Consider the following 26,199-nt stretch of genomic DNA (forward strand, 5'->3'; position numbering starts at 1 on the left):
AAAATGGGGAGAAAATCGATCGTCTTAGCGTCACCACCGCTGCTAATAGAGTATGCCAAGCTTACGTTCACCGCGAATATAAATGACACGAAAACCATTAAATATTAGATGACTGTTGTTTATCTTTGTTTGATATCATTCATGTAAATAACGACTAATTAAAACGCCATCCCGTAAACTGGTATTTCGGTAAAATGCGCTCAAAAAATGGGTCTTTTGAAAACACGAAATGTTCGTGATTCCACGGGAAAATAAAACATATCCGAGTGGCGATGATGTAGACGAAGTGGAGGAGGAGTGTAACAGTGGTAATAAAATTATGAAACTTACAACGCAGTAATTATTCATAACTATAGTAATTAAATAATTATATTAAATAAATCAAATTTTCTTGATCAGTTGGTGAATGCATTTATTACAAACTACTATACAACTTCGATACTTTGAGGAGGAATTGCGTTATATATTTTGATTTAAATTATTTTATTTTTTGATTTTCAAAGCTCAAGTCTCTGCTGCTGCTGCTGCAGACGACGTTTTAACCTGGTACATGAGCTTTCAGGAAGTCAGCAGGAAAATATGAATGGCCCGACCATCGCATGTCACCGTCGTCTTTCATGCCACGACTCGAATTGTTCGGGAATCCTTCATCAGTCGTAACTGAGGCTTTGCCCCGCGTTGTTCTATTTTACCCTTAAAAACCTTACATTACTCCTAATAAAGTTGAATGAAGCAAACTTCTTGAGGTACATGTGCCATTTACATATTGCTTTACCTTTGGGCTTAAAGTTGAAGTAATTGAAACGTTACTATGTTCGATATTTCGTTGTGCCTTAACAAAGCTGGCACCTGTTGCACGTAACTCTAGCTCTCTTGACTAAACTTCCAGTATTGACTGCAATAGAAGTGACCTCAAGAATTTTCTAATTAATAATTGCAGGCCTTCAACGATAATGTATGAAGAATGCTTTGGAAATGGACCCTTTATTTTCAAGATAAACGAGAACGGAACAGGGCCACAGCTGCTAACTCAGGTAAAGAATTTCATCCAATAATCATTAACCATGTAAATGTATTATATTAATAGTATAAACTAGGAAGCGGAGTTTGTCTCTATAGCCATTTGCGTGACTCTATTAATCCAGATGGATGTCAATGTCTTGCCGAACAACCATGAATCTAGTATTGTCCCTCACATTAATTTTAAACGGTTACCATTAGAGTTAGCGTTACCAAAAACTTTCAAATTGAAGGAAAGCTTCCTTAACAAACCTAGCTATTTAGAAGTTTGTATCACTCAAGCATAGCTCTAGCAGTATGGTGAATTGCCGTCGAGCAATAATTTGCTGCATAATTGACACGATTTACACTGTTGACCTTATATCCAAGCACTAATAAAATAACTCTCCAACTATACCACTGGGTACCAGGTGCAGAAAATTAGCATAATAATTAACGAAAATGCAACTGCTATCTCTGGCAGCCAATATCAAGGAATTCCCATAATCTTCTTCGTGAATTTGCATTTCTTCGAAACTTTATGCGGCTAATTTTAAATTAACCGTAATAAATCGGCCCTTCTAGAACTGGAATTGGAGCTCATATTAGGCTTCCATTGCATGCTATACAATTTTTAGTTTAAAACAAATTAGATAGCTGCGTACCAAGCATATGTAGGTCAAAGAAGACATTATCTACTTATTATTTTTATATGAGCTAGCGTTCACATATTCTCAGGTTTGTTTGGAGCGTGGTTGGAAAGAACACGACAGCGAGCACAATGAGAACAACTGGAATTTGTGGTGGAGGACCACTGGATTTTCCAGCAATCATCACAAAAGCCTCTATTCTTGGCAGGTATAAGAAGCTTTTGAAAAAGCAACTCGAATTGCACTATTTATGGTTTTAGTACTTGAATCACATTCCCAAAGGGTCCACAATCTGCAGAAAAGACAATCTGATACGATACATGAGATCAATGAAGAGAGTTTATGGCTCAGTATATGACTTTAGGTATTTTTTATGCTAAAAAGTTTTACAGAAATATTAATATAGAGGACATTTTAGTCCTTTTGGGTATAACTTGCCATTAGAATACACGAAATTAGCAGCAGAATGTAGCAGGAGTCGACCAAGCAAAGAGGAAAATTTGGTTTCAGATGAGAAGCCTATTTGGATTTGTAAGCCAGTAGCGCAGAGTCAGGGGAAAGGTATATTCTTGTTTAAGGTGAGAATTAAAACTCGTTAAAAAGTTGAGGTTTTAAACGAAAAAAGTTTAAAATGCATTTTTGAATTTTGTGTACTGGATCAGCTGTCAAAAATGTCATCACTATTAGATAGTAACTCAATCTACCCTTCATCCTGATATAATTATGAAGGAAAAATTCAAATTATTAAAAGAATTCACCATCATAATACATTTCACTTAATCCCGGATATTACCCAACTCCTAACCCTCATCAATCTATACTATAAGGTATTTTTTTAACTGTATAAAATTTATTAATTTTATACCTTTAGAAACTGAGTGAATTGAGTTATTATACCGACACAGTGGTGCAGTGCTACATCGAAGAGCCCTTTCTAATAGAAGGCTTCATGTTTGTTTAATAACAAATATGATTTTATCCTGTGTCTTGACGCAATAGCGAAGAAAAATAACAAATTCTTAAAGGACTAATTCATTGTTTCAATACATATTTAACTTTTCCTGGATATTACTCAACTCTAAATCTTGATCAATCCATACAATAAAGCATTATTTGGCTATATGTAATTTACCATTACCTCCCATCTTTAGAAATTGAGTGAATTGAGCTATGATACCAATACCGTTGTGCAACGCTACATCGAAAAGCCGCTTTTAATAGGGGGCTACAAGTTTGACTTGCGCCTCTACGTTTGCGTCCCTTCGTACCACCCTCTCACCATTTACATGTACCGTGAAGGACTAGCCCGATTTGGAACCGACAAATTCAGTTTGAACGATTTAAAAAACCCTTTTCGACACCTTACGAATTCCTCTATTAATAAACTTGGACCTGGTTATGCGGAAATGAAGGATCGAGTTGGATCTGGTAAGATCTAAGAGACAGAAATAATTAGAATTTAGTAAGTTTACATTTGATCCCTAGGCTGCAAATGGACTTTAAGGCAGCTTAGAAGATATTTCCAACAAGCTTTTATTCCCGATTGGCTTATTTGGCAGAAAATCACTTCATTGGTGATCCTGACAATTTTAAGTCAAGTGCAGCAAATCCCACACTCAACAAATTGTTTCGAGTTCTTCGGTTTTGACGTATTAATAGACAGCACCTTAAAGCCCTGGTTATTAGAAGTATATTTCTTGTAAAATTCCAGAAACATCCAACCATTTTGTTCTTTAATGTTAGGTAAACTTGAGCCCTGCTTTGAGCAACGATTGCGATGTGGACTGCCTTGTGAAAAAGCCAATGTTGCATGACATGTTCGATCTCCTAGGATTACCCTTGTTCAACACAGGCTTGTCTATATTCAACATCTGGCTGGATAATTCCGAATACAATAATAGGTAATTTATCACATAAAAAAAACTTTTCTGGAGAAATTTCCTATAGGGACCAGGAAATGGAGAGGAGAGGCTCCTTAAAAGGGACAGTCACAGTTTTGAGTGCTGCAGGCCGATGGAGGCGAAGATACAAACGCATGTCTGCACCTCAAATATCATCTAGAGGTAATACTAGTCGTGCCAGAATCCGGTCTTCTTCTGCCAACAATCAAAGTAAGTATTTTAACTCTGTTTCTACGGTGTAAATTATGATTATTAAAAAAAAAGAGACTTACATGAATCTGCCAGAAGTCCAAGTAGACCCGGGCTTGCCCTATACTTACAATGTGCCAAAAGAGAAGCCATTAATGGTAATTACACTTCAAAATTTTTTTCTTTATGTATATTAAATGTTATTGTAGATAGAATCTGATACTAAGAAAAACAGTACTTGGGGGAACGGTAGGGATTGGAGAAGGCCCAGGTCTGGGGAAGGGGGTTGGGTGAGGATTTGGCCCTTGAATGGAGAGGATAAATTGGATAAAAACAACAACATCGGCGGCAATTCTAGCAGCAACATGGGAGTAAAGGTCATGGTAAATAAGGTTGGTGAATGAATCAAATTTGCCTAGTATACTTGCCAACATTTCTTACATGCTAAAGGTGATGAAATTCAGGAAAGCAGCTAAGGACTTAGCGAAGAAACATCCCACAGCTTCTGAAAGTCAATTGACCGAATTTTTTCAACAAGAAATGGATATCAGTGGAGACATATGGCTTCCACCATTGTAAAAGAATTTCTGATTTCGACAAACCAAATTTGAGGCTTTTTTCAAGTTGCTAATATGCCAATATAGCCTTTGCAAATGAATTTCACTGCCTTGCAAATAAAAGATCTCTGCGTTCCGCGTTATGTCTTATTTTATTACTATACTTGATATAGTTTATACAGAGTAATTTTTACACGATGCGATCAAACAATCCTCCTAATTCGCTAATTTTATAATGGCACAACTCCATACAACGAACAATAATAATTTAAATTTAAAATTGTATATTGACATATCTACATAAAAACGACAATTTTACAGATCAAAAAGAAATCAATGTGCAATCATTTCCTTCTAAGAACACAACGAACAAAAGCTCAAAAAAATGTACAAGTGTTTATTTACAACTAAATTCTCTCAACATTTCAATTGAATATTACTTAGGGCTGCAACTTATTTAATTGAAATTATTAAGGGTTGAAATGTTAAGAAAGAAAGTTAGAAAGATCTGATTAAATAGCAAAACCCTCAACCGATAATCTGGTAACAATATTGATTCTACTAGAATTGAACGAACACATTACATATCCCAGCACAGGTAAATAAAATAAAATAAAGTAGGTAAATCGTTAGGATTATTTACGGGTGGAACATATGAAGAACAAGAAAGTCATTAATAGTAACAAGCTTTGTGAAGAAGCATTTGAGACTGAATGGGGCTTTTAGCGGGCATGGTTTTTGCAAAAAGGACGTCCGCCCTTGGCAAAGAAGCTTTGGCCTTCCAGGTTCTTTTTGCACATCTGTTACATAAATCGATAATTAGGTTAATGAAATCAATATGGATTATAATGCCTTACCGTACAGTTGAAGCATTGGCTGTGATAATTGTTGCTGAGGGCTTCAACCCAGCGATCGCCGGCTTCGACTGGAAAACCGCATGCGAAACATTTTGTAGTGAATAGTTCGTTCCAATCTAGATTAAAGAAAAAGCGTTTAATTGTTTAAAATTGGTGCATCATTCGCTGAAAAAATGGCTTTGATGTAACCTAGAAATCAAGGAAAACCTCTACGAAGGTGTAATTGAATTTTTCAAACTACCCTTTTAAACGGCCTTTATAAACCCTTCAGATTTTATCGTTTGGGAACGACGGAAATTATTCCGAAAACTAATAAGAACTGCAATATTTTTTCTTTCTTTTAGTCTATCGAAAGGAGCAATTAGAATATTGATTATTCGGTGAAAGATTATTCCGTAATTGCTTATTGCCGATGTATACATTTATAAAAACACATTTTTCTGGAAAACGGTCTATCCTAATAATAGAAAACTAGAGGACCTTTTTTACTTAAAAATACTTGCGATCCAGTAATTTCATTTCCAAAATTAAAAAATGTCAGAAATGAAACAATTTTACGGAGGAGACTCCCTGTATATGACGCCAATTGCAAAATCTGTAACTATTAAAATAAACAAGTTTTTCTGTTCCAATTTTTTATAGTATATCGAATGTCACAATTTTAGCTCGAACAGTTTCGAAAATCTTGCGAAAAAAACATCTTCAGGGTTCGTTTTTATGGGGTTCTAGTCCCTTTAAGAAACAATCTTTGGTGCATGTTTCTAAAACCATTTTTTATTATTTTGATTTCTAAAATCATCTCCTTAAATAGTTTGACGTTATTTCCGGGCATCCTGTATAAATTATTTAACATTTATAATTAGTATTATGGAAGCTTCAGTTAAAGCTCAATTTACTTCTGCACCTTAAAATGAAGTTCTCTCAGCAATGTGGAAACTTGTAACTACAACTTTCTATATTATTCGCTCGTGGTAATGGAGAGTTTCGTTTAATTCAGCGCGATTTCTCGCATATCTCAGAGATATTCAGTTAGTTTGAGTAATAACTGAATTAATCCAATTTATCCAGGAACCTCAAGTGGATTGACCTTAATTTCATAAATTTTTACCTTAACTATTATATCGAATTTTTGGCGATGTTTTATTTAGATTAATTTTCACTTTTATAGAATAGTTCGTCAAGTTCAATTATTACACAATAAATATATTTAACTAGAGTATTTGCACTCTCAACTTGAACTCTTTATACAGGACTATTCATTAACAGTGGGACAACTGAAAGCTGAATATGTTACACGCCAATTATTGACGGTTTCGGATACACACTGGGTGTTGCATTAATAGTTATTAAATGACGTTAAACAGATTTTTCTTGAAAACGAATCGAGACATCGAAATTTAACGAAAATACATGGCTAATGAAAAAAATATTGTTCTTTCAGATTTTGAATCAAATTTCATGTAAAACATACAGGGTAAAAAGTTATTAAATGTAAATTCTATAAAATTGACCGCAAGTTGCTTTATTAGCAACGGGGAAATTGCAAAACGTATCTTATTCGTTACCTAAACAAATTTTCGGCACCCTATATACAGTGTGTCGCATAAGATGAAGACACTCCCATATTTTCGTTATTTGAAGGGATACAAATTTGAATTTTTACATAGTCGTATAGATTGATGAGTCGTATTTTTTAAGATATTCAACTGATATTTGAAGTGTGAACTATGCGTACTATAAATTCACAAACAGGGTTAATCTATAAACTTTCGTATAAGGTATATTTCCTCCAATCAGCCCGTATATTCTAGTTTTGCCAGGTTTACGTAACACGTGAAATCCCATTTGAAGGTCATTTTGGGCATGATTTAGACTATAGAGGTCTAACAAGTTTAATTTGGTATTTTCGTTTCTAATTCAGATACTTTTCTGCTCAAGCTTTGTCCAAGTAATTAAAACACAAGTTAATTTTTTCCGCTTCCAGGTTATTTTATATTTTTGTTTGGGAGGTTTGTGGTCATATTAAATAACGTCCAAATTAGTGCTTTTACTCCCTGCATAGCACCTTTATAGACAAATTTATCCTGATTTATCCACGATTTTTCACCCTAGGACAACTTCGACGTGTATGTTCTCTGATTTTAAGAGATTTTATAAATAATTACTTTTCTGTCCATGATTTCATATTTTAATCAGTAGCGTAACATGTTCCTACGAATCATAATTTCACTTTATATTAATAAGAATTTAACGTCAGTTTCAAGTCACAGTTACAGGTATTGTGGGAAAGTATTAAAACGTAGTAGTTACTTTTACCCACGTTCAACCCAGCTTCCAATATTTTAATCTCAAATAGAACCGATGTTTATTGTCGAGTTTCAACCAGTTAAAGCGTTTTAAGGGATCATAATTCTATCCTGCTTTAATTAGGCTCAATTCTGTTTCTTCGAAAATTATTATATTCAATTCAAGCAAGCACACGATGAACTTTTCTTCAAGTTAATAGCGGCAGTAAAAGAATTCTTATACCAAATATTGTCACTAATTTACCAACTTACCAGTTTCACAATACGGATTACCATCTTCCAAGAAGAACGGACTATTACCAAACAGCTTACCGCAGTAAACGCAGTTGAAGCACTCTGGATGGAAATTTTTCCCAATAGCCTTCAAGCAGTCCTGGAAAAAGTTCATTCCAGGTTTCTCTATAAATTTGCCAACGTTGATTTGTATCTACTTACAGCTTTGATTTTCGAATTGCACTTGGAACAGGGCGGAGCCAAGTACTGCTCAAAGCAGTACTCGCAGTAGAGCTGTCCTCTCTCTTCTACGAACCCAATGTCCTGCAAGGGGCGTTTGCAGGAGGGAGTCATGCAGGTGAAATGTTGCGGGCACCAGATTTTCCCCAATGCTGTTATGAAAGGTCCTCTGGGAAAATCACCAAAGTTTTGTCATAGTTGAAATATTAGGACTCTACTAGAAACATGTATTAGTAGCTCTGAAGCCTTAAAACCAGGAGCCTGTTCTAATAAGTTTTTGAGTGCAATTACCTAACAATTTCCGCATTGCATTTGTGGCAAAAAGGCCTGTTATTGTTAGCAGTAGCATCAAATTGGCTCTCCACTATAGTGACTCTCCCAAAAGTCTCCTCCAATACCTCCTCTTTGAGAGCTTTATTGGTGAAAGTCAAATGGTCAGGTAAGGTGCCAACTTTGTCCCCATTATTGATGGGAACTACCAGCTCGGACTTAACTTTTCTAGCTCCATCACTCTCAGTGATAGTCTTCACATTGCTGACAATATAATTCATGCGAGGACTCTGAGTCTGAGACAGATTCACGCTCTTCAACGGAACGAGTCCTTTATTGATCTCGCTTATGACTCTTTCTTTTGCCACTGACAATTGTCCGCTGGACGTGGAGGAGTTGGAGTAATCAGATTTGGGAGAGGACCCAATTGAGTCCAGTTGACGAGAATTGGATTGAGGAATTGCGATGTTAATTTGACTGTAAACGGGGACGGAGTTGGGGGGAGGTGGTAGAGGAAGCTGCTCGCACTCCTCCACAAAGATGTTAGTCTGGCAACTCGCATGCTCTAAAACAAGGAAAACCGTGCAACACACAATACAGAAAACGAAAAAATAGCTGCAGAAAATTGTAGACTAAAACTACCTGACTTGACCATGACATTGGCCGCACAGGGGGATTCTGGATCCAGGGAGGGCGGCAGTATTTAGCAGACCTCTCCCTCTCTTAGGGGCAGAGGTAATTCCTCCAGTTTGACGACCTCCAGCGGCACCTACATCGGGTTTAGGAACAATGGGTTTGGTAACGGTTCCACTAGGTTTGTTCGGCAAAGCGACATGCTTTATTGGAGCCAAGGAGCCAGGTGGAAATACTTTCTGCACAGGAGGAGGAGGAGGAGGAGGAGTTGGGGCTGAGGAGTGAAATTGTTGGGTAACTTGAGACTGCCCTTCTGAAAGTCTATTAGAGGCTTGTTGGAGAGTTGCTGTAGTATCCAGTTTACTGCTTAAAGTCAAATTGTGATGAGGGTTGGTTATGTGGAAACTCTGTCCTACTGGGCTTTGCTCGACTGCATTTACATTACAGAAAGGGCGCTTTTGAGTCACACTTGTGGCGATTTCAATATTTTTCTCCTTATGGTTATGTTCATATTCTTCAGTTACAATCCTTCTTCTATGCACTTTGGTCGTCCCATCCTCAATCACCTCATTACTCTGAGTCTCGTTGACACTTGCTAGATGCTCTTGATGAGTCTTCTGAGCAATGTCGGTTTTTGCTACCATTCCGCATGATTGCTGCAGCTGAGTTTCGTGTTTCTCAATGTCAGCTACTTGAAGAAGTTGATGAATTTGTTGTTGTACATTTCCAGTTCTGACTCCAACTTCCGTGTTTGGATATGCAACATTTTGACTATGAAAGTCGCTGTTTTCTGCAAAATCAACATTCTTCTTATAAACATTCATCTCTTCCAGTTTATCTCTCTGAATTTTGTATTCTGGAAGATATGTTTGCAAATTTTGTTTTGCCAAATTTATTTTGGAGTCCTGAGGATTTGGCAAAGGATTCGACAATTTTAGAGGATTTGGTGGAGGACCTTCAGCAGGTGATTTAGCGCGTTCTTGCCTGTGTAATCCCGGAAATGGAGAAGGACTCCGGCTGCGATCTGCTCTACTCTCTGGATGGGGGCTAGGAGTGCGAGAAATCTCTGGATGAGTAGGATCGAAGACATTTGTCTCAACAGTACCCACGAAATGAGGAACTAAATTGTCTTGGTAGTAAGGAAGTAAAGGAGGAGCTTTATTGATCATGCTGGGGGTGATCGATCGAGGGCGAGGGGATAATGTTCCAGAGGCAGGTTTTTCCCCATAGAAGTGATTAGAGTCACTTGGGGCTACAGTTATTACAGGATTTTGTAGAACCGGATTTTGCCTCTCTTGTTTCCTTTTCTGTTCTTCAATTCTTGCTTCAGCCCTTTGTTTCCTCTCCATCAAAATCAAATCAGCTTCAGCAGTGGCCTTTAAATCCATCTGATAACTGGGTAAACCTTCAGGCTTGCGCAACATGGTACTCACAGGCACAGGCTTCACTTGAACAACCTCCTCTGCCTGTCTTTGCACCTCCATGGTAATGTTCTCCTCTCTCCTCGACATTTGCTGCATTCCAGACTTCTCCTCTACGATCTTTTCTCTAGTGACCCGAGCTGGCTTTTCCTCCACAACTGCAACGTATGAAATGGGAGTTTGCGCTTTGGGAGGAGGACTCAATACTGGAGGAGTAGTGCTAACCTCAACTGAGAACTGGGAGTGATCAGTTTTGTTTTTGAAAGAGCAGGTGAAGCCTTGGAACATAGGGGCATAGTTCCCTGCTTGAACTTGAGGCTCTTGGGGGGTCGTGATAATTTGATGAGACACTTGAGCAGGTTCAATTGTCTCCTTTTCGATTATTTTCATTTCTTTACTCTCAGAAGCGTTAAGGGACTCTTGAACCTCAGCCCTAATCCTTTCCTCCAGGACTACTGGGGCATAGTAACTTGGAGGTTTCGCTTCTTTTACGTTCATTTTAAAAGATGCAGGTAACTCTTCAGGCTTCAACGGTCTAATCAAGTCACTTCTATTAACTTTTTGCTCTTTCTTAGCATTGGTATCCATGTACTCAGCAATAAGAGGAGTATAAGGTCTTTCAGGGGCTGTAGTTAACGCAGACCTCATATCCAGATGATCGTTAGGTCTAGGTAACTCATCCAGTAATTTATCTAAAGGATCTTTAGCTTTCTTCTTCACTGGGGGCACAATCGGGGGTCCCCCCATGGGGGTAAAAGGCCGGTCAGGCGCAATTTCCAGAGCTTTAACAAAAGGACTGTAAGGTTTAGGTATGGGCAAACGCTCTTCCTTTTTTTTAGTTTCTTCGGGTTGCTCTAAGGGTATAATAGGATGCTCTGGGGGGAAATATGGCTCCGTTTCTTCAGGAAGTGATACAGCTCCTTGAGTGTTGGGGGAGAGATTATAGGGCTGCGCAGGGGCAATTGCAAGGGCACAAGCCATAGGGCTTGCCGCTGCTTTTCTGGAAGGCATCAAGGAAAAAGTGTCTGGATCTGGAGCAGTTGTGCGTACAGCTTGGGTTAGAGGAGACTCCCATTTTTGGGGAACTGTATTTTCTATTTTTGTGGATAAATGGCACTCAAGTGTGTTTGGTGCATACTGAGTGGGCCTCTTTAGATCGCAAGAGTCAGGTTTTTGGCAGCACTCAGTTATGGGTGGTTTAACACAACTAGTTTCAAAATTTACTGCACTAACATCATTGTTATTAATAGGCGGAACTTTAAAATTTGGGCTTGATTTTATAACATTCTCAACCAGTTTCTGAGTATCTAAAGTCTCAGATAAAATTTCCAAACATTCATTTGCACTCCTTCTTCCTGTGAAAGAAATATCTTCGGAGTAAAAAGACAGAGTTTCGTCCATTGCGTCGGCGTCTTCTGAGAAATACTCCTTTTCAAATTGAGTCCTCCGTTTAATGGCAGACTTCTTCTCGATTTCAGCCTCAATTTTCGATGGGGGTGGATAGAAAAGAGGACAAGCAGTGGGAACTTCTGAGTCCTCGTGAGGAGGGGGCCAGATTACGTTGGTTGTCCGGGCTTTGCATATAGCGACACACCACACACAAAAGGGTTAAACGAAAGGAAACGAAAAGAAAAATAAAAAATAACATATTAAAGCGGGTAAGTAAATGCGGTTGAACGTTATTTAAAATAGTATAACTCTAAACCTATAGGCCAATCAGCGTTTTGAAAAATCGCGTATTAAGTTCACAAAAAAGACAATTTCTATAGAAAGCTGAAATGCAAAAATTTAAAGCTATTTCGATAAAGCGGATCTAGTCTGATACTAAGGAAAACGGCCGCGGTTTGGAATTGAACGACCAATCTGTAATAGAAAACTCCGTGTTAAACCTGGAAAGAGAGCTATACTATTTTAGAAAGGTATGACTAGAAGTAGACTTTCTTGTATATTAATAATTCTTCACAAGAAAGCCCTCTTTTATACATAGAATGAGACGAAAATGAGAAAAAAGCCTAGAAACAGAGCAGATAGGCGATCTACCTCTAAAAAGTCCACCCGCAGAGTTTAAAGTGGATGTTCGGCCTAAGAAAAAGGGATAACAGTGAAATATGGGAAAACTCTTTAGTAACAACGCTAAAAAAAGATTTTTCAATACGGGAAAAAAATTTTGAATAAGCACTACTGCTTGAAACTCCTATACAACGATTTGAAGCAAGAAAATGAGGCGAGTATAGTCCTCTTTATTTACTACATGGAAACATAGAAAGACGTAGATATAGACCAAGTAGGTCGGCGTCACTGAGAATCGTACCGCTCAATTTCGACATACAGGTACAGACTAGGTACTTCAAGAAAATATTATCATTACATGACTTTTTTAATTAATTTTAAAAAGTTAAGACTTGAAGGACTAAAGGGTGAAAATTTAACTGATTGGAAAATTTTAAAGTAGAAAAATAACAATCAGAGCCAAAAATGACGAATATTTTAAAACCGCCCTCGTAAACTGCGAATAAATCAATCGCTCCGTTCAAACAAATAAAAGTGAAATGGAGTATAACCATCTTTGTCTATCATAAGGCGACAAAGATAGCAACAAATCAATAATTCATCACGTCAGGGGTCTTCTTAAAAGAAAAAAAAATTGATCTTATATTTTAATACGTTACTAATCTTCTCTTAACGCCTCTAAGTTTGTTACAAAATGGCGAGTGTTTCAGTAAACGCTCACCATTTTGAAACCGGTACTTGTCACAAGTAGGTGTTTTAAGTGTATTGTAACGCGTGATCATGAAAAAACCTCAAGTAGACGTTGAAATAAAACAAGGATGTCTTGGATACATTCATCTGTAATCCGTTCTCTGTGAGATGCTGAATGGTAAATAGCAAATGGCTTAATCCACGCCTTACGTTTACGATTCACCGTCTACTGGAAGATTTTTTTTCACTCATTAATTTATACTTTGTTTCAGACTACATATCATATTAGTACCTTTGTAATTTTACTTTAAAATATCCAAATTTATATTACAATTTCGTAGTTTTGTTGATAGAAATCATAATTTTGGGTACATTTATAAGGAAATTCACTTACCGGTCGATGCTGGACTGTAAGAACCGTAGGAATGTCCTGTCGGAGGGGAAAGAGGTGCCTTGTTATAATTGTTAGGTGGCGACAAAGGGCCTGCCCTGGGTAAAGTACCACCGGGGGACAGGGGCGCACTCACACTCGAGAAGGGTCTGGGGCCACCGATGTTACTCGACTAAATGAGAAAAAACTTCCTTTCAATTCAGGGAAATCATTTATAAAACAAAACCACATATAAGTAAAAAATGCAGAACCGGATTTCTCAACTTTCAGAACCAAATTACGCGTGATAGTAAAATAGAAAATAATCATGTATTTCTTTTGACCAGTTTCTAAATCCAGTCCTGAATTACTGTTAAAAATTATATACAAAAGTACCCAAGGCCTAGCGCTAATATCACGGGTTAATAACAGAAAATAACGCCCGCAAGATCACATTCCTTACCTTGTTAATGTATTTACTGAACGAAACAGGGGCGGTAGAGTTATAAAGAGTACTATTACTTGGTGGTTTAGTATTAAGGTCGTAAGATGGGGTTGATTTTAGATTGGACAGTGGCGTAATTGCTGGAGTTTCGCCACTGATCGGGTCTTCTGGGAGCTAAAAGTTTTGTTGTTCCGGGAGAAATCAGCCCCAAAATGGAATATTATACGATGGGGTGATCGAATTTAAATATTGCTTTAATGGAGAATATTCTTACCGGGTATGATGGGATGAAGCTAGGAGTTTTCGGTGATAAAGGTGATGCTGCAGGTAGAGAATGTCCTGAAAGTGCCGATGAAATTGCGCTCGCAGGGGCCCTGCCGCTGAAATTTTAATCATATTAATTTGTAAATAAATCTAAATCAGAGAATACTAACGAAGGAACTGGAATAGCCGCAGAGTTGTTACTGGCAATAGCCGCCGATTTCGCGTGAACGTCGCAATATAATTTGTTGTTGATGTTGTAGTATCTAAATTAAACATCATTAACAAAACTCTGACAAGCTATATCATCCCTTACCCAACGTTCTTCAGAGACGAACCGCAAGTGGCGCATTTGAAGCACTCAACGTGCAAATTTTTGTCTTTTATCCGCACAAAGACTCCTCTGAAAATTGAGACATTTATACATGCTATCAAAGCCTTAATTGCAGTTTGCAAGGTTTGACGAGAGGTGAAGCACATAATATGAGGATGGTGTTGAGTTTTAGCGAAACTATTAGGGGCATAAATAAAAAGTGTGTTTTTTACCTTGAAAAGGAAATGTACATCGAACAAAGAAATTGTTTGTACCGAGATTGTTTCAATTCTATTCTCTAACTCTCATGAATCTACATATTTAATCATTTTCCAACTATACACAACCCATTACAATATTTCACCTTTAGAAATTCAGAGAATTGAGCTTTACCACCAACAAGAACGTAGTGCAACGCTGCATTAAAAGATATATATTCATAGCAAGGTACGTGTTTGTATAGTATTAAAGAAAATTGAAATCGTTAAACAAAAAAATTCAAATCCTTAAAAGAAATCGTTGTCTGAATACTTATTTCTCCTGAAACCAGACATTACTCACCTCTTAACCCTCATCAGTCTATATCGTAAAGCATTTTCTTAGTGGGTGCACAACACAGTGGTGCAACTCAAGCCCCTTTTAACATATTGCTAGTTTCACTTGCGTTTGCACTTTTGCAGAGGTTGATCCCACCTCTTACCGTTTACATGTACCGAGATGTTCGGTTCGATAAAGACAAGTTCAGTTTGAGCGATTTAACAAACCCCTTTAGAGACCTTAAACACTCTTCTGCCAATAAACTGGATACGTTTAGACGGACAAAAACGCTGAATTATAATATTGTTCAGGTCAGTTCAAGTTACAACATGAGGATAGCTCGACGAATACTTTCACAAGCTTTTCATGTTCATATTCAAAGTATATGTTGATCACTGCCTTTTTGCACCAAGATTCGTTGAATTCTATTGATTCAAAATGCTCAATCATTTATCGATTTAATAACAAAATTATAAGAGGACAGTGTCCTTCACAATGGACAACGGACATTCACATCTGAACTTTAGTTGGAAGCTGTGAAGATATTTATACTAAGTTTGATTTAGAATCGATTTTTTAAAAGGAAATGGCTAGAAGAAATAGTCCACAAGTGACACCTTCTTAAATTATGCTTTAAAGGTACCAAAGGCATTGTTTATACCAAGCTGTATCAAATTCTGTCCACTCTTGGTACCTGACCTGTCGATTTTAAAGGAAAATTGCAAGAAAGCAATGTTCCTCACAAAAGACACTTAACGTTCATATTTAAACTATATGTTGGAAATACCAAAGACATCCTTTACTCCACGATTAGTCAAATCCTGTTGAGCCTAATTATCCAATCAATCGGTCTTGTAAAAACTTACAAAAGAGCAGTGCTCTTTACCATGAACACCCATTGGTCGTATTTAAGCCCTGTATTGGAAATGTCGAGGGTCGTATTTATGCCAAGTTTATTTTAATTCGGTTCTCTTTAAGCACCTGATGAATCGGTTACTTTCTGAAGCTATCTTTTCGCACCGATATCATGCAGGTTCTGCAATCAACTTCATCCCTGGACAAACCCTTATTTAGATTTAGTTTAACATACTTATCTAATGAAAACCCGAACTAAACATGCAAGATCATGCAGAAATGAATTTCATAATCTACCTAATGCGTCTCTATCATGCATACAACAGTGAGAGAAAGGGACAAAAACCAGTGGACAGGTCACTTCCATGGACAACAGAGAGAGGAACAACACTAATCCTTACACAATAACCCTTTCGCAATCGGTGCAAACAGTGACACTGTCCGAGTTTGCTGGTTTTTGCTGATGAGGATCCTCAGGGTAAGGCCTTGGCTCAACGGGCTGAGTTTGCTGGTGATGGTGCTCGTACGAGTGATTTACTGAAGAAAGAAAATACGGATGTGATTGCTTGTAAATAGCAGAGCTGAATCGGTGCAAAGCTTGAATGGTGATCGCAGAAATCCTCTCGTCAAGAACCTGAAAATCCCTCATACTCACACAATTAACCGTTCGCATTCGGCGCAAATATTTTGTCCAGGAGGTAACTGAGGATTGGCGGGCGCCGGCTTGGTTTGGGGTGCGGACACGTGCCTTAGCCCCGCAACACCCCTATTAGGAGAGGTTACCACTCCTGCTTCTGGCTCTAAGTCGGGGGTGTTACAACAGTTATAACAGAAAAAAAGCAAACTAACCTGCATCGTTTGAGGGATCATGATCGTTTTCAGCCTCTTTGAGCATGCGATAAACAGCGCTGTTTGTTGCGTCATAGTTCTTTTCGTTCTTCTTGAAATTCACCCTGAAATTCAGTGCTCATTAAGGTCAGACTAATGACAAAACGACAGAAATAAATCTGGTGACTACTTCCTGTTTACTTATTGTAAACGTGCCTAAAATTAATCAATAGGAGTCAATAGCTGTTTTCAAACAATAGACAAACAACTACGTATATATTTAAACACAGCCAACAAATTTAAATTAGAAAACCTGGTTAAGTGAGAGACACGCAATAGACTTAATAATCTTAAGAGGGACGGAATTTTTGGAGGGCACAAGAACACAGATGAATGGCAATGTCGCGATTGGCATTTGTTTGAATCGTACATGGCAGCTCCATGGGCTAGCCCTCTCAACAGTGGTGCCGTTGTGCATTTTGATTCCATACAGCCCAGACTGTATGATTAACGACATTAGAGTTTAGTTTTCATTTACCCATTTCTCCAGGGTTATTGAGTTAAAATGGACCAGAGGAGACTGTTTTCGAGCTCCTCTAAAATGTTTTCCTTCAAAACTGAAACGAATTTCGTGTAGTATTCAATTTCAAAGTGACGTGTACTAATTCCCACATACAGCCGAACATAAATCATAACAGTTAATCGGTGAATGAATTTAAAGGCCGACAACAAATAGAGGAGAAAACAATGGTGTCATCATTGGCACTGCGCCCAGTGTTGAAAGTTCACCGTTCAAAAATCTATTAAAAGAGTGCCAAAGTGATTCTCAGATGATTTCGTCATGTGGGTCGTCAACGATTCGAGGAGCATAATTCATATTGCTCTTTGATCTTACTTTAAATCTACTAACTTATGTAAACTTACCCTAAAGCTCCAGTTGATAAAACTTCGCTTTGCGCAGAGATGGTTTCGGCGATGGCGTCTTCGGAATATAATTTCAATGGGGTGTTGTATTGGTTGTTGATGAGTTTGGGGCCCCCGTTGACTGCTCCGTTCACCTAGATTTAATCGAAATTAATGGGCCAATTTAAATGAAGAGTTTACGGCCAAAACAAGATACAATGAAAAATCTGTGAAATGAGTTTCGCAGCTACATATGTATAATGACGAAAAATAATCTAATTTTCTTTCATTTTCGTTTACGAAAATGAAACGCTCGACATGATTGATTAACAAGGTGCTCGAAAATCTGAATAAATAACCTTTAGAGAGATTTGGGAAAGACAATATGGTACTAAAATCTATAATTTTACGTTACTTCTGTATTACTCGAAGATATCTCAGAAATAAACCATGTTGAAGAATGATTTTGAAATAATCGATTTTTTTCGACAATTTTATGACAAAATTGTTTATCGATTTTTGGGATTTGGTATAAATTGGGAAAATATGGGAACCAAAGAGACCCGCCATCCAACGCAACACAATCTAAGTTATCTCAACTGATTCTTAAAAAATCTTTTTAAAAGTTGCAAAAAATTTACACCGCTTTTTGAAATACTCTATCGCCGTTAGTAATAGAGGCAGAGTCCCATCTCGAAAACACAAGAAAGTTCCGTTCTTTTTCTTTGAACTACTTTTATGTAAATAATTTTCCCCGAAGCCAGAGTAAGGGAGCTAAGATGGAAATGTGTATTTCATTGCTCCAAATCGAGGTTTTTAGACCCGTGAAATTTTCCCTCTGCTTAATTATTAAAATTAGATTTCTTGAAGCATTTGGTGGATGAAATGAGGCAGATAGTTTGTCACATTTAAAAATATGTGAACATATTCAAGGAAACTAAATTTTTTACGCCAGAAAAAGACATATTCTGAATATGTAGTCGATATACAGGGTGTCGTATTTAAAGCTATGATTGAAGATTACTCGAAAACGGTACGTTGCATGAAAAAAATTTCAAACAAAAGTTGTCCGGTAAAGACGAAGACATGAAGATAGTGACTTTTAGCCAAAACGTCATTTTACGGTAATTTCAAAGGCAATTTTTTTTCAAATGGCAACCCCGTCATTTTTTTTACAGATCCTTGTAGATCTTCAAAAAATGAATATTGTATATTTGAATAATTTTTTTATTAGACGTTGTGCTGCAGAGTTATCCTTAACCTTTATCGAATTTTTGACACATTCGAAATTATTGCATTTTTTTAATTTTTGCAATGCATATTCTGTTGAAACTTATAAAAATCCTTCTTTCTATTAAAAAAAAATATTTGTACAAAGAAAAAATTCTTACATTTCTTCTTGTTAGAGTCTATCTCGTAATAAGGTCTACGGAAAACCGACATCCTTTTTTCGACAATCAATGTAATTATTTTGTATCAAACTGTTAAAATTTGTTTTTTCATTTCAAAATTCAATAATTGAAATCGATCGCTGCGATTTGGATAAAAAATTAGAAATGGTTTTTATTTATGGAAAGGTTGGAGGAAATGATAGTCAGGCAGTAGAACTTTATGCTGAAAGATTTCTGGATGGAAGAGTTCCTTGTTGCACGACTTTTAACAGCGTCATTAAAAATTTCAAAGAAACTAAAACGTTAGAAATGGAAAAACGCAATCGCTGCCAAGTGTAACACATGAAGGCAGTCAAATAGCAGTGCTTGCAGCTGCGCCTTCTATCTCTCGGGAAGTTGTAGTTAAATTACTGCTGATTTAGGAATATCAAAGAAAAGTGTTCAAAGAATTTTGAAGATGAATAAATACCATCTTTATCATATTTCTTATTTTTAATTAAGAGCTCCATGCAACTGAATTTGAAAACTGAGTCAATTTTTGTAAATAGACAAGGCAACAATTAAATCAAAATGCAAAGTGTAGTTCTCAATTTCAATTATTGAATTTTAAGATGACAAGAATAATTTTTGAATAATTTCGCACAAAACAATTAAGTTGATTGTTGAAAAAAGAATATTGATTTTCTGTGGACCTTGTTATAAGGTAAGATTCTAACAAGAGGAAACTTAATTAAATATTTTTTTTCGTAGAAATATATTTTTTTAATTATATAGAAGGATTGTTATGAGTTTTAACCAGAATATGTACTGCAAAATTTTTCTAGAAAAAAATTTTTATAATTTTGATTATCTCAAAAATTGGAAAACAATCAAGGATAACTCTACAGCAGAAACGTAAAAAAAATTGTTCAAATAAAAGATATTCATTTTTTGAAGGTGTACTATCTACTTATATTGAAGGTTTACTAAGGTCTAGGATCTGTAAAAAAAATATTGAATTGCCGTTTGAAAAAAAAAATTGGCCCTTGAAGTGACCTTAAAATGACGTTTTGGCTAAAAGTCACTATATTCGCGACATCTCCCCCTCTTTTCCCGGACAACTTTTATTTGAATTTTTTTTCTATACAACGTGCCGTTTTTGAGTAATCGTCAATCACAACTTTAAATAGAACACCTTGTATGTTATGTGAACCTAAAATATTCCCAATTCGTTGTTCTTGATTGCTTCAAATTATTCTCATATATTCATATAAAAATTATTTTACCGGAGTTTATTTGGAGAAAGAGGTTGACATATACCATATCTAAACTAGAAATTAGGAAAATTTCCAGTCGAGCACGGCTTTCCTACTCATGGATTAAAATGGTGTTTTACGCGTTAGGAAGGTAAATTTGGATGTTGAAGCAACTGTGTCAATATAATCAACACAAAAATAAAAATCTGACAATCCTGATAAAATAACGTAACATCGAGAAGAAATCTTCGACATCAGTGAAATTTTACATCTCACTTACGATGCTATTCGTATTTCATAGTGCTTTACAAATGTTGCATAATGGCCTTTCTCAGCTAAATTATTATATTATTAAAACGAAAAAAACAGTAAATGACCATTTGCTGGGGCTTGTTTTTTCAAATTCTCTACCTGCTCTATTTTAACAATTAATAATTGACGTAGATTTATGAGTTCACAATAAACGATTTTTTTAAATAAAAGTGTTTGAAGGAGGAGGGAAATCGATTTTCATAAGATATCAATGTCTATGTTGAGTATAGAGGCAGAAAATGTCTTTTTCAACGGATGGAACTTTGGTAACGACAGCGGCTACCGCTAAAGTGATAAAACCGTGTACGTGAAGAACAGTCAAGAGAAAGTGTAAGAAATTGCATATGGGTGATTTTTTTAGCAAAAGAATGCTGCCAGAGGACATAACGTTTATTTTTCAATGCTTCCTGGCGTATTTAGGAAATTAATGCAACTGAGAATGATTCTAAGACAATGAGTTTTGATTTAGAATATTGTGCGTTCTCCTTTGGAAGAAATTAAAATTTTGGTTTCGAGTCTGCAATTTTATGACTTTCTTATATACCTGTGATCGAAAGGGAGAACTAAAAATTTCTAAAAAAAAATCAAAATTGGTTATCACAGTTTTCAAGAAAAACAAAAAAAAAACACTTCGAAAATTCGGATCAAATTTGAACCGCACTAGCTTTGTTACTGCTGAAGATAGGGAGGATCACGTATAGCCGTCAAAAAGCTCAATTTTTTTACTTTAATTTAACTTTGTACCATTTTATTAAAAAAGTTGCCTCGAAGTGAGTTCTAAGGCAGCAAACCTGGCAGTGCGCCCTTCTAGGTTCAAAATAGAGACTTTCACCTCAGTTTTCAACGGGGCAGCTTCATTGGTAAAATTCAGGTTTTTAGTTTTAAGTAATACTTCCTGCACAACAGTTCAGCCATTTTAAGTAAAGTTGTGACAATTTGAATACGATTACAAGTTTCAATGAATTTTTAATATCAAATTATACTTGCGATAAGAACAACGAATTATTCTTCGAACGGAAGTGGCAACCTGAGGAACTCGCAAACACATGACACATTGTACCCATAAAAATGCTTATTAAACGACTTAAAAACTGCATGCAAATTGCACAAACAGCGACAAAGCCTTGACTGTTGCTCGATTAAAAATCATCAATCTTGCAATTAAATCAAATCACACCAACGAATGGTGAGGATCTGTTCAATTAATTCCTACACCTATTAAAACATTAATGGCCACCAAGTTCAAGTTGCCTGTTAGCAACTTGTTCCATTCTGATTTATTTTCATATTGATTGTTTAAATTGGAATTTGTTATTGAAAAGCGTCCAGAACAAACAACTTAGTGAGCTATTTTTATGGAGGTTCAAACATTTCAGTGAAGAACTATGATAGCCCTGCCACAACAGAATATAAATCATTTCAACAGGACATCCCTTAAAGGGCCAATTTTGACTTACTTGCGGGGCAAAAGGTTTCGCAGACAAGTTATGTCCAGTTCCGATGGCTCCGATATTTTCTCCCTTAGATGCGCACAGTGAGGTTTGAGTGACTGCACTGACGTTGTTTATTGAGGGGGAAGGTTTCGAGTATGTTCCCGTAGGAATGACCGTCGGCTTCCACGTTGATCCTCCTCTGCAATGATATAATCGAAAATTGGTTATTATTATAGGGTCATATGCTTGGGCAATGGACCAATTATGAAGGTCAAGGTCTGTGGCACGGTTTCAGTGTTGTCCCTCGGATGTGAGATTTGCAGTTAAATGCAAGCAAACTTCATTAAATTGTTAAATAATCAGGGGAAAACTCGCGAGTTTCACGGAAACAGAAGCACAAAAATTGAACAAATTGTTCTGCTTTGATATTTGTGTGAGTTTGCAGCTCTCCCTAGAGATTCTCTGTTCTCGTAAAAATTTCCTGATGTATTCTCAGAGGCATTCTCTGCTAACAAGCAGAAAATAAGACAGTAATGTCGAGATTTATACTAGACTGATTTAATCGATGATAAATTTACATAAATATTCCCAAACGCAACAAATCTAATAGCAAAACTCTTTTCAACTATGAGAAACTGCAATTCTCCCTCGGGACCCCGAATTCAAGCTAAAATTTCAGAACTTTCATTTTTAAGGTGCTCGTTACTTGGAGTGAAAATATGGAGCTAAAATCATGCTTTTGCAAAAAAATCAACAACATCGCTTCTTGAAGGTTGAAGACATGCATTCCCCTCGAGGGAGTCTCAATTGGAGCCAAACTCTCAAGATTCATAACTTGATATATTCTCTGTTAGAGTGAAGATTAAGTTAAATTAAAAAGTTTTACGTGGAAGTTAAATCAAAAATAATCTTCAAATGTAGTGAATTTAAAGATGAAACTGTGTTCAATTTTGCACACATCCAAATCTCTCTAGAAAACCTCAATTTAAATTAAACATTCAGAATTTATAACTTAGAGAATTATTTGCTTAGAGTGAATATATGAAGCTAAGCTGAAGAGATCTACAGAAAACTTCAGAAGAACCTCAGTTGTAGCGAATTTAAAGATAAAAGTACCTTGAAATTTGAGGACATGCAGCTTCTTCTAGAGATACAATTGAAGTTATATTTTCAAAATTCACTCTGTGGGGTATTCCCTGCTAAAACATAAAATAAGAAGTTGGGGTTAAGGTTTCTACGAGGCGAAATCACAAGAATCTCAAATGAAGTAAATTTAACAGCAAAATTGTTTTGGAGTTTCAGAAGCTGTAGTTCCCTATAGGGTGCCTCTTTTGATATAAAAATTGAAGAAGCGGTGCCTCGATGTATTCTCTATTAACTGAATATGAAAAGTAAGTGATTATCAATATTTTACTTTCGAAAATTTAATGAGGATATATGGCCGAGTCAAGCAATTCAGTGATTATCAGGGTTCTCGATGCGGCATTTCAATTAGAACAGACTCAAATTGAGCAGATTCGAGTGCATAGATGTCGTTTGAAATTTGAAGACGCAGCTCCCTTCAGGACATATCTCCTCACGCCAACATTTAAGAGCGCTTTTGGAAAAATAAAGTAATAATTTTTTTACCTTTGAATTACCATTTCAAAGCCTGGTCCGGCCCTGACGATGACATCTTGTGCATCTTTGTGAGCTAAATTGTAAACGTCTACATTGTTTATTCTGATCACGGAATCGCCCGCGATTAATCCGGCTCTTTCTGCAGGAGAACCTCCATTTACCTTAAAAAAAATTGATCAGTTTAATTTAAATCTATACTAAGATTTTCAGTCATAACACAGTAATAATAGATGTCATGTTTCACATAATTTATTTGCAACATAATTCGAAATTATAAATGATCATTCAACTTTCTATTCTCCTCCCACTCTCTCATCAATCGAGGTACTTCAGGATTCTTCATCCCCACGCCATTTTGTCTTACACAGATCTTTTCAGCTCGCATTCTTAACCGCAGTCTTATCTTTTTTTTCAAAATTTCCTACTTTTTCCTTCCAACTCATCTTCATCTTCGTAGTGGAAAATATGCCCTGCAGCTTTGTTATTCATATTTCGGATAATAGAGTGAAATTCGGAATCTGTGTAGAGTCGAACTCTTTGATGATAGCCCTAATTTGATTTAAAACTTTCATCGCCTGCATAGGCTCTATTTCCCTAACAATTATCTATTTTTCTCTACCATTGAGGACTCCAATACCAACCGCGTTTTTGCTTCTTTTCCAAAACTTTTTTTCTTTCGTATTTTGCTTGGTTGTCTAAAAATTTTCTACTGAGAAACGAATTTTCCTTAGCTCTTGCTTTCTCTAATAACCTAAAGCTTTCAATGTCTCGATTTTTTCTTGCCTATATTCCTCCGGTTTTGCTTTTTATGATTTCCAAAAGTACCAACATTATTTCTTCGTACGGAAGCAGCCTTTTGGGGTGGTTTGTTTCAATAATTTCCATGAGCTTCAGTTCGCTTCCTTTCTTAATTCTTTGCTTTACTTTATTGTAAGTATCTCTGCTATATCCACCTTAGATTAGTTCCTGTTCCGTATTGACTTCACCCTCCTGCAGCTCTACCAATCTAAAACGCTCCCTTAAGATTGTAGTTAAGTTACCCTTAATTTGTCCGGATTCTAGTGAAGGGGGAGGTTTAAATTTAAACAGCTTTGCAAAAAGTCCTTCGTAATTTAGACAACTCTAAGTATTCACATTACTATTTGAAGTACTCAGGCATAAGTTCTTTAGCTCTTATCCGGTTTCCTGACTTGATTTTAGTAAATTTACTTACAAATTAATGCTCTTTCTTGTAAGTAGATTAGAGTAGTTTTATGGCCTTAAAAATCCTATAGTTCAAAGGAGTGTTGGTAGGAAACATAGGACGTCTCCTATTGTGGTCCTTATTGAAAAGTTCGAATGACTTAAGTGTAACCGGATATTTTGCTTCTGGCAGCTTTATATAGCTTCTACCTAGCTTTACAAACACAACATTTTCTTGCACAACCTATCCATGATCTGCACCAAGACATAATAATAAAAAAGTACTTGCAGGTCGTTTGGCATAGAAATGTGCTCGTTAGAATCAACAATTTCTCTCATCAAATCGTGCTTGGAGGAAATGTTTAAATGGATCAAATATTGCAAAATCTGAAGCATGTTGTTCTAAATGATGCGAAGCAAAAAATAAATAAATTCAACTCAAGTAAAGGTCTTTAAATGTACTCTTTTCAAGTAGTAGCTGCAGAGAGCGCCAAGGAAGCGATGGTGTTTGGGAATTACCAAGGAAAGCTATATTTATTGGTTGCTAAGTCTAGTGTCCGATTCAAGTAAAATTATCAAATTACTGGGTGCCGGGACTTAAATGATCTTTATTATTTTTATCAAGATATTTTGAATTTCTTAGAGTAATTTAGGTTTATTGTTTATTTCCATTTCGATCTGAGGACGTCAATTGACAAGTAAAGTTATAGTTTCATTGGCAAAATCTCCAGTTTTCCATGAATTAAAATAGGAGATTAATTTTGGGTCATTCATCCTTGCCAAGCCCCCAATTACGTCAAACATCGCCTGTTTGAGGATTAAACACGATAATTTGTAAGTTATTTGAATGAGCCGAGTTCAGGTATTGTTCGATGTTAAGTAGGAATGTTTTTTTTTCTGATTATACGGAGTTATTTATAATTTTTTGAACGGCTGTAACCTCCTCCAAAGCACTTCAATTTGCCTTGAGGCATTCTCTATTTAGAGAGAAAATAAAAACCTAATGCGATGCTTTTTACTAGCAGATTAATAAAATTGTCAAATAGAGCAAGTTCTACGGAAAATTATCTTCAAGTTTGAGGTCACGCAGGTCTAATATCAAGACCACCCGGATTTGTCTCGTTTGGAGAGATTATCCAACAAGCTTCTCAAATAGAGTAAATTTAGAATGGAGTTTGATAGACTACAGTTCCTTTTTGGTGGTCTCAATTACAGCCAAATTTTCAGTAGTTTTTTCATATTGTACTTTTAAGTATCCTCTTTTTGGAAAGAACGTTTAGGACAGAAGTTAAAGATTTCGCAAAGAATTTCATAAAACTTTCAATACTAATAAAATCAAAGCAATAAAGGTAAAATTCTCCTGAACTGTGAGGATATGGAAATCTCTCGATTCGAAAGTATTCCAGGTAAAGCGAAATTCTCAGAATCTATATATAGACATATTACGTGGTGAGAGAAAAGGAGACACTTCATCATCAAGGTTCTCAACTTCCTCTTTCTCATTAAAATTATCAATTGATTTTTCCTAATAAAAAATGCCGAAGCTAAATTACTTTACACGTAAATAATATCTCATTT

General features: G+C 36.3%; 2 protein-coding genes across 5 annotated transcripts in view; one reads left to right on the plus strand and one right to left on the minus strand.

Moving 5' to 3' along the window:
* Positions 1-2: 2 nt before the first annotated feature.
* Positions 3-4,913, plus strand: LOC136349145 (probable tubulin polyglutamylase TTLL2). Its single transcript, XM_066300504.1, has 12 exons — positions 3-746; positions 941-1,034; positions 1,738-1,857; positions 1,910-2,013; positions 2,068-2,227; positions 2,801-3,077; positions 3,135-3,337; positions 3,393-3,550; positions 3,597-3,760; positions 3,815-3,897; positions 3,949-4,131; positions 4,190-4,913. The coding sequence occupies exons 2-12, from the start codon at positions 954-956 to the stop codon at positions 4,316-4,318; spliced, it is 1,662 nt and encodes a 553-aa protein (XP_066156601.1). The 5' UTR covers positions 3-746; positions 941-953; the 3' UTR covers positions 4,319-4,913.
* The window catches only part of Zasp52 (Z band alternatively spliced PDZ-motif protein 52), a 24,723-nt gene continuing 2,953 nt past the window's right edge, over positions 4,430-26,199 (minus strand). The window contains exons 2-16 of one of the 4 annotated variants that reach the window (XM_066300474.1): positions 23,449-23,600; positions 21,844-22,018; positions 17,470-17,603; positions 16,567-16,670; positions 16,119-16,254; positions 14,329-14,415; positions 14,186-14,278; positions 14,026-14,131; positions 13,770-13,925; positions 13,331-13,499; positions 8,825-11,810; positions 7,895-8,081; positions 7,712-7,832; positions 5,154-5,269; positions 4,430-5,096 (exon numbers count right to left, since the gene is read on the minus strand). In XM_066300474.1, the coding sequence (XP_066156571.1) occupies positions 5,019-5,096; positions 5,154-5,269; positions 7,712-7,832; positions 7,895-8,081; positions 8,825-11,810; positions 13,331-13,499; positions 13,770-13,925; positions 14,026-14,131; positions 14,186-14,278; positions 14,329-14,415; positions 16,119-16,254; positions 16,567-16,670; positions 17,470-17,603; positions 21,844-22,018; positions 23,449-23,600 (4,800 nt within the window). In that variant the 3' untranslated portion in view covers positions 4,430-5,018. Of the gene's footprint in view, positions 5,097-5,153; positions 5,270-7,711; positions 7,833-7,894; positions 8,082-8,824; positions 11,811-13,330; positions 13,500-13,769; positions 13,926-14,025; positions 14,132-14,185; positions 14,279-14,328; positions 14,416-16,118; positions 16,255-16,372; positions 16,518-16,566; positions 16,671-17,469; positions 17,604-21,843; positions 22,019-23,448; positions 23,601-26,199 lie in introns of all 4 variants that reach the window. The other 3 variants (XM_066300468.1, XM_066300493.1, XM_066300483.1) reach the window with 3 other exon arrangements.

This window comes from Euwallacea fornicatus, chromosome 2 (assembly GCF_040115645.1).
Source record: "Euwallacea fornicatus isolate EFF26 chromosome 2, ASM4011564v1, whole genome shotgun sequence".
In the NCBI taxonomy this organism is placed as follows: domain Eukaryota; kingdom Metazoa; phylum Arthropoda; class Insecta; order Coleoptera; family Curculionidae; genus Euwallacea; species Euwallacea fornicatus.

Excerpts from the sequence above, each read along its gene's own strand:
- LOC136349145 (XM_066300504.1), top strand. The coding sequence starts at position 954 with ATGTATGAAGAATGCTTTGGAAATGGACCCTTTATTTTCAAGATAAAC. Across the intron at positions 1,035-1,737 it reads GGCCACAGCTGCTAACTCAG|GTTTGTTTGGAGCGTGGTTG; the intron begins GTAAAGAATTTC and ends ACATATTCTCAG. Across the intron at positions 4,132-4,189 it reads TAAAGGTCATGGTAAATAAG|GTGATGAAATTCAGGAAAGC; the intron begins GTTGGTGAATGA and ends TACATGCTAAAG.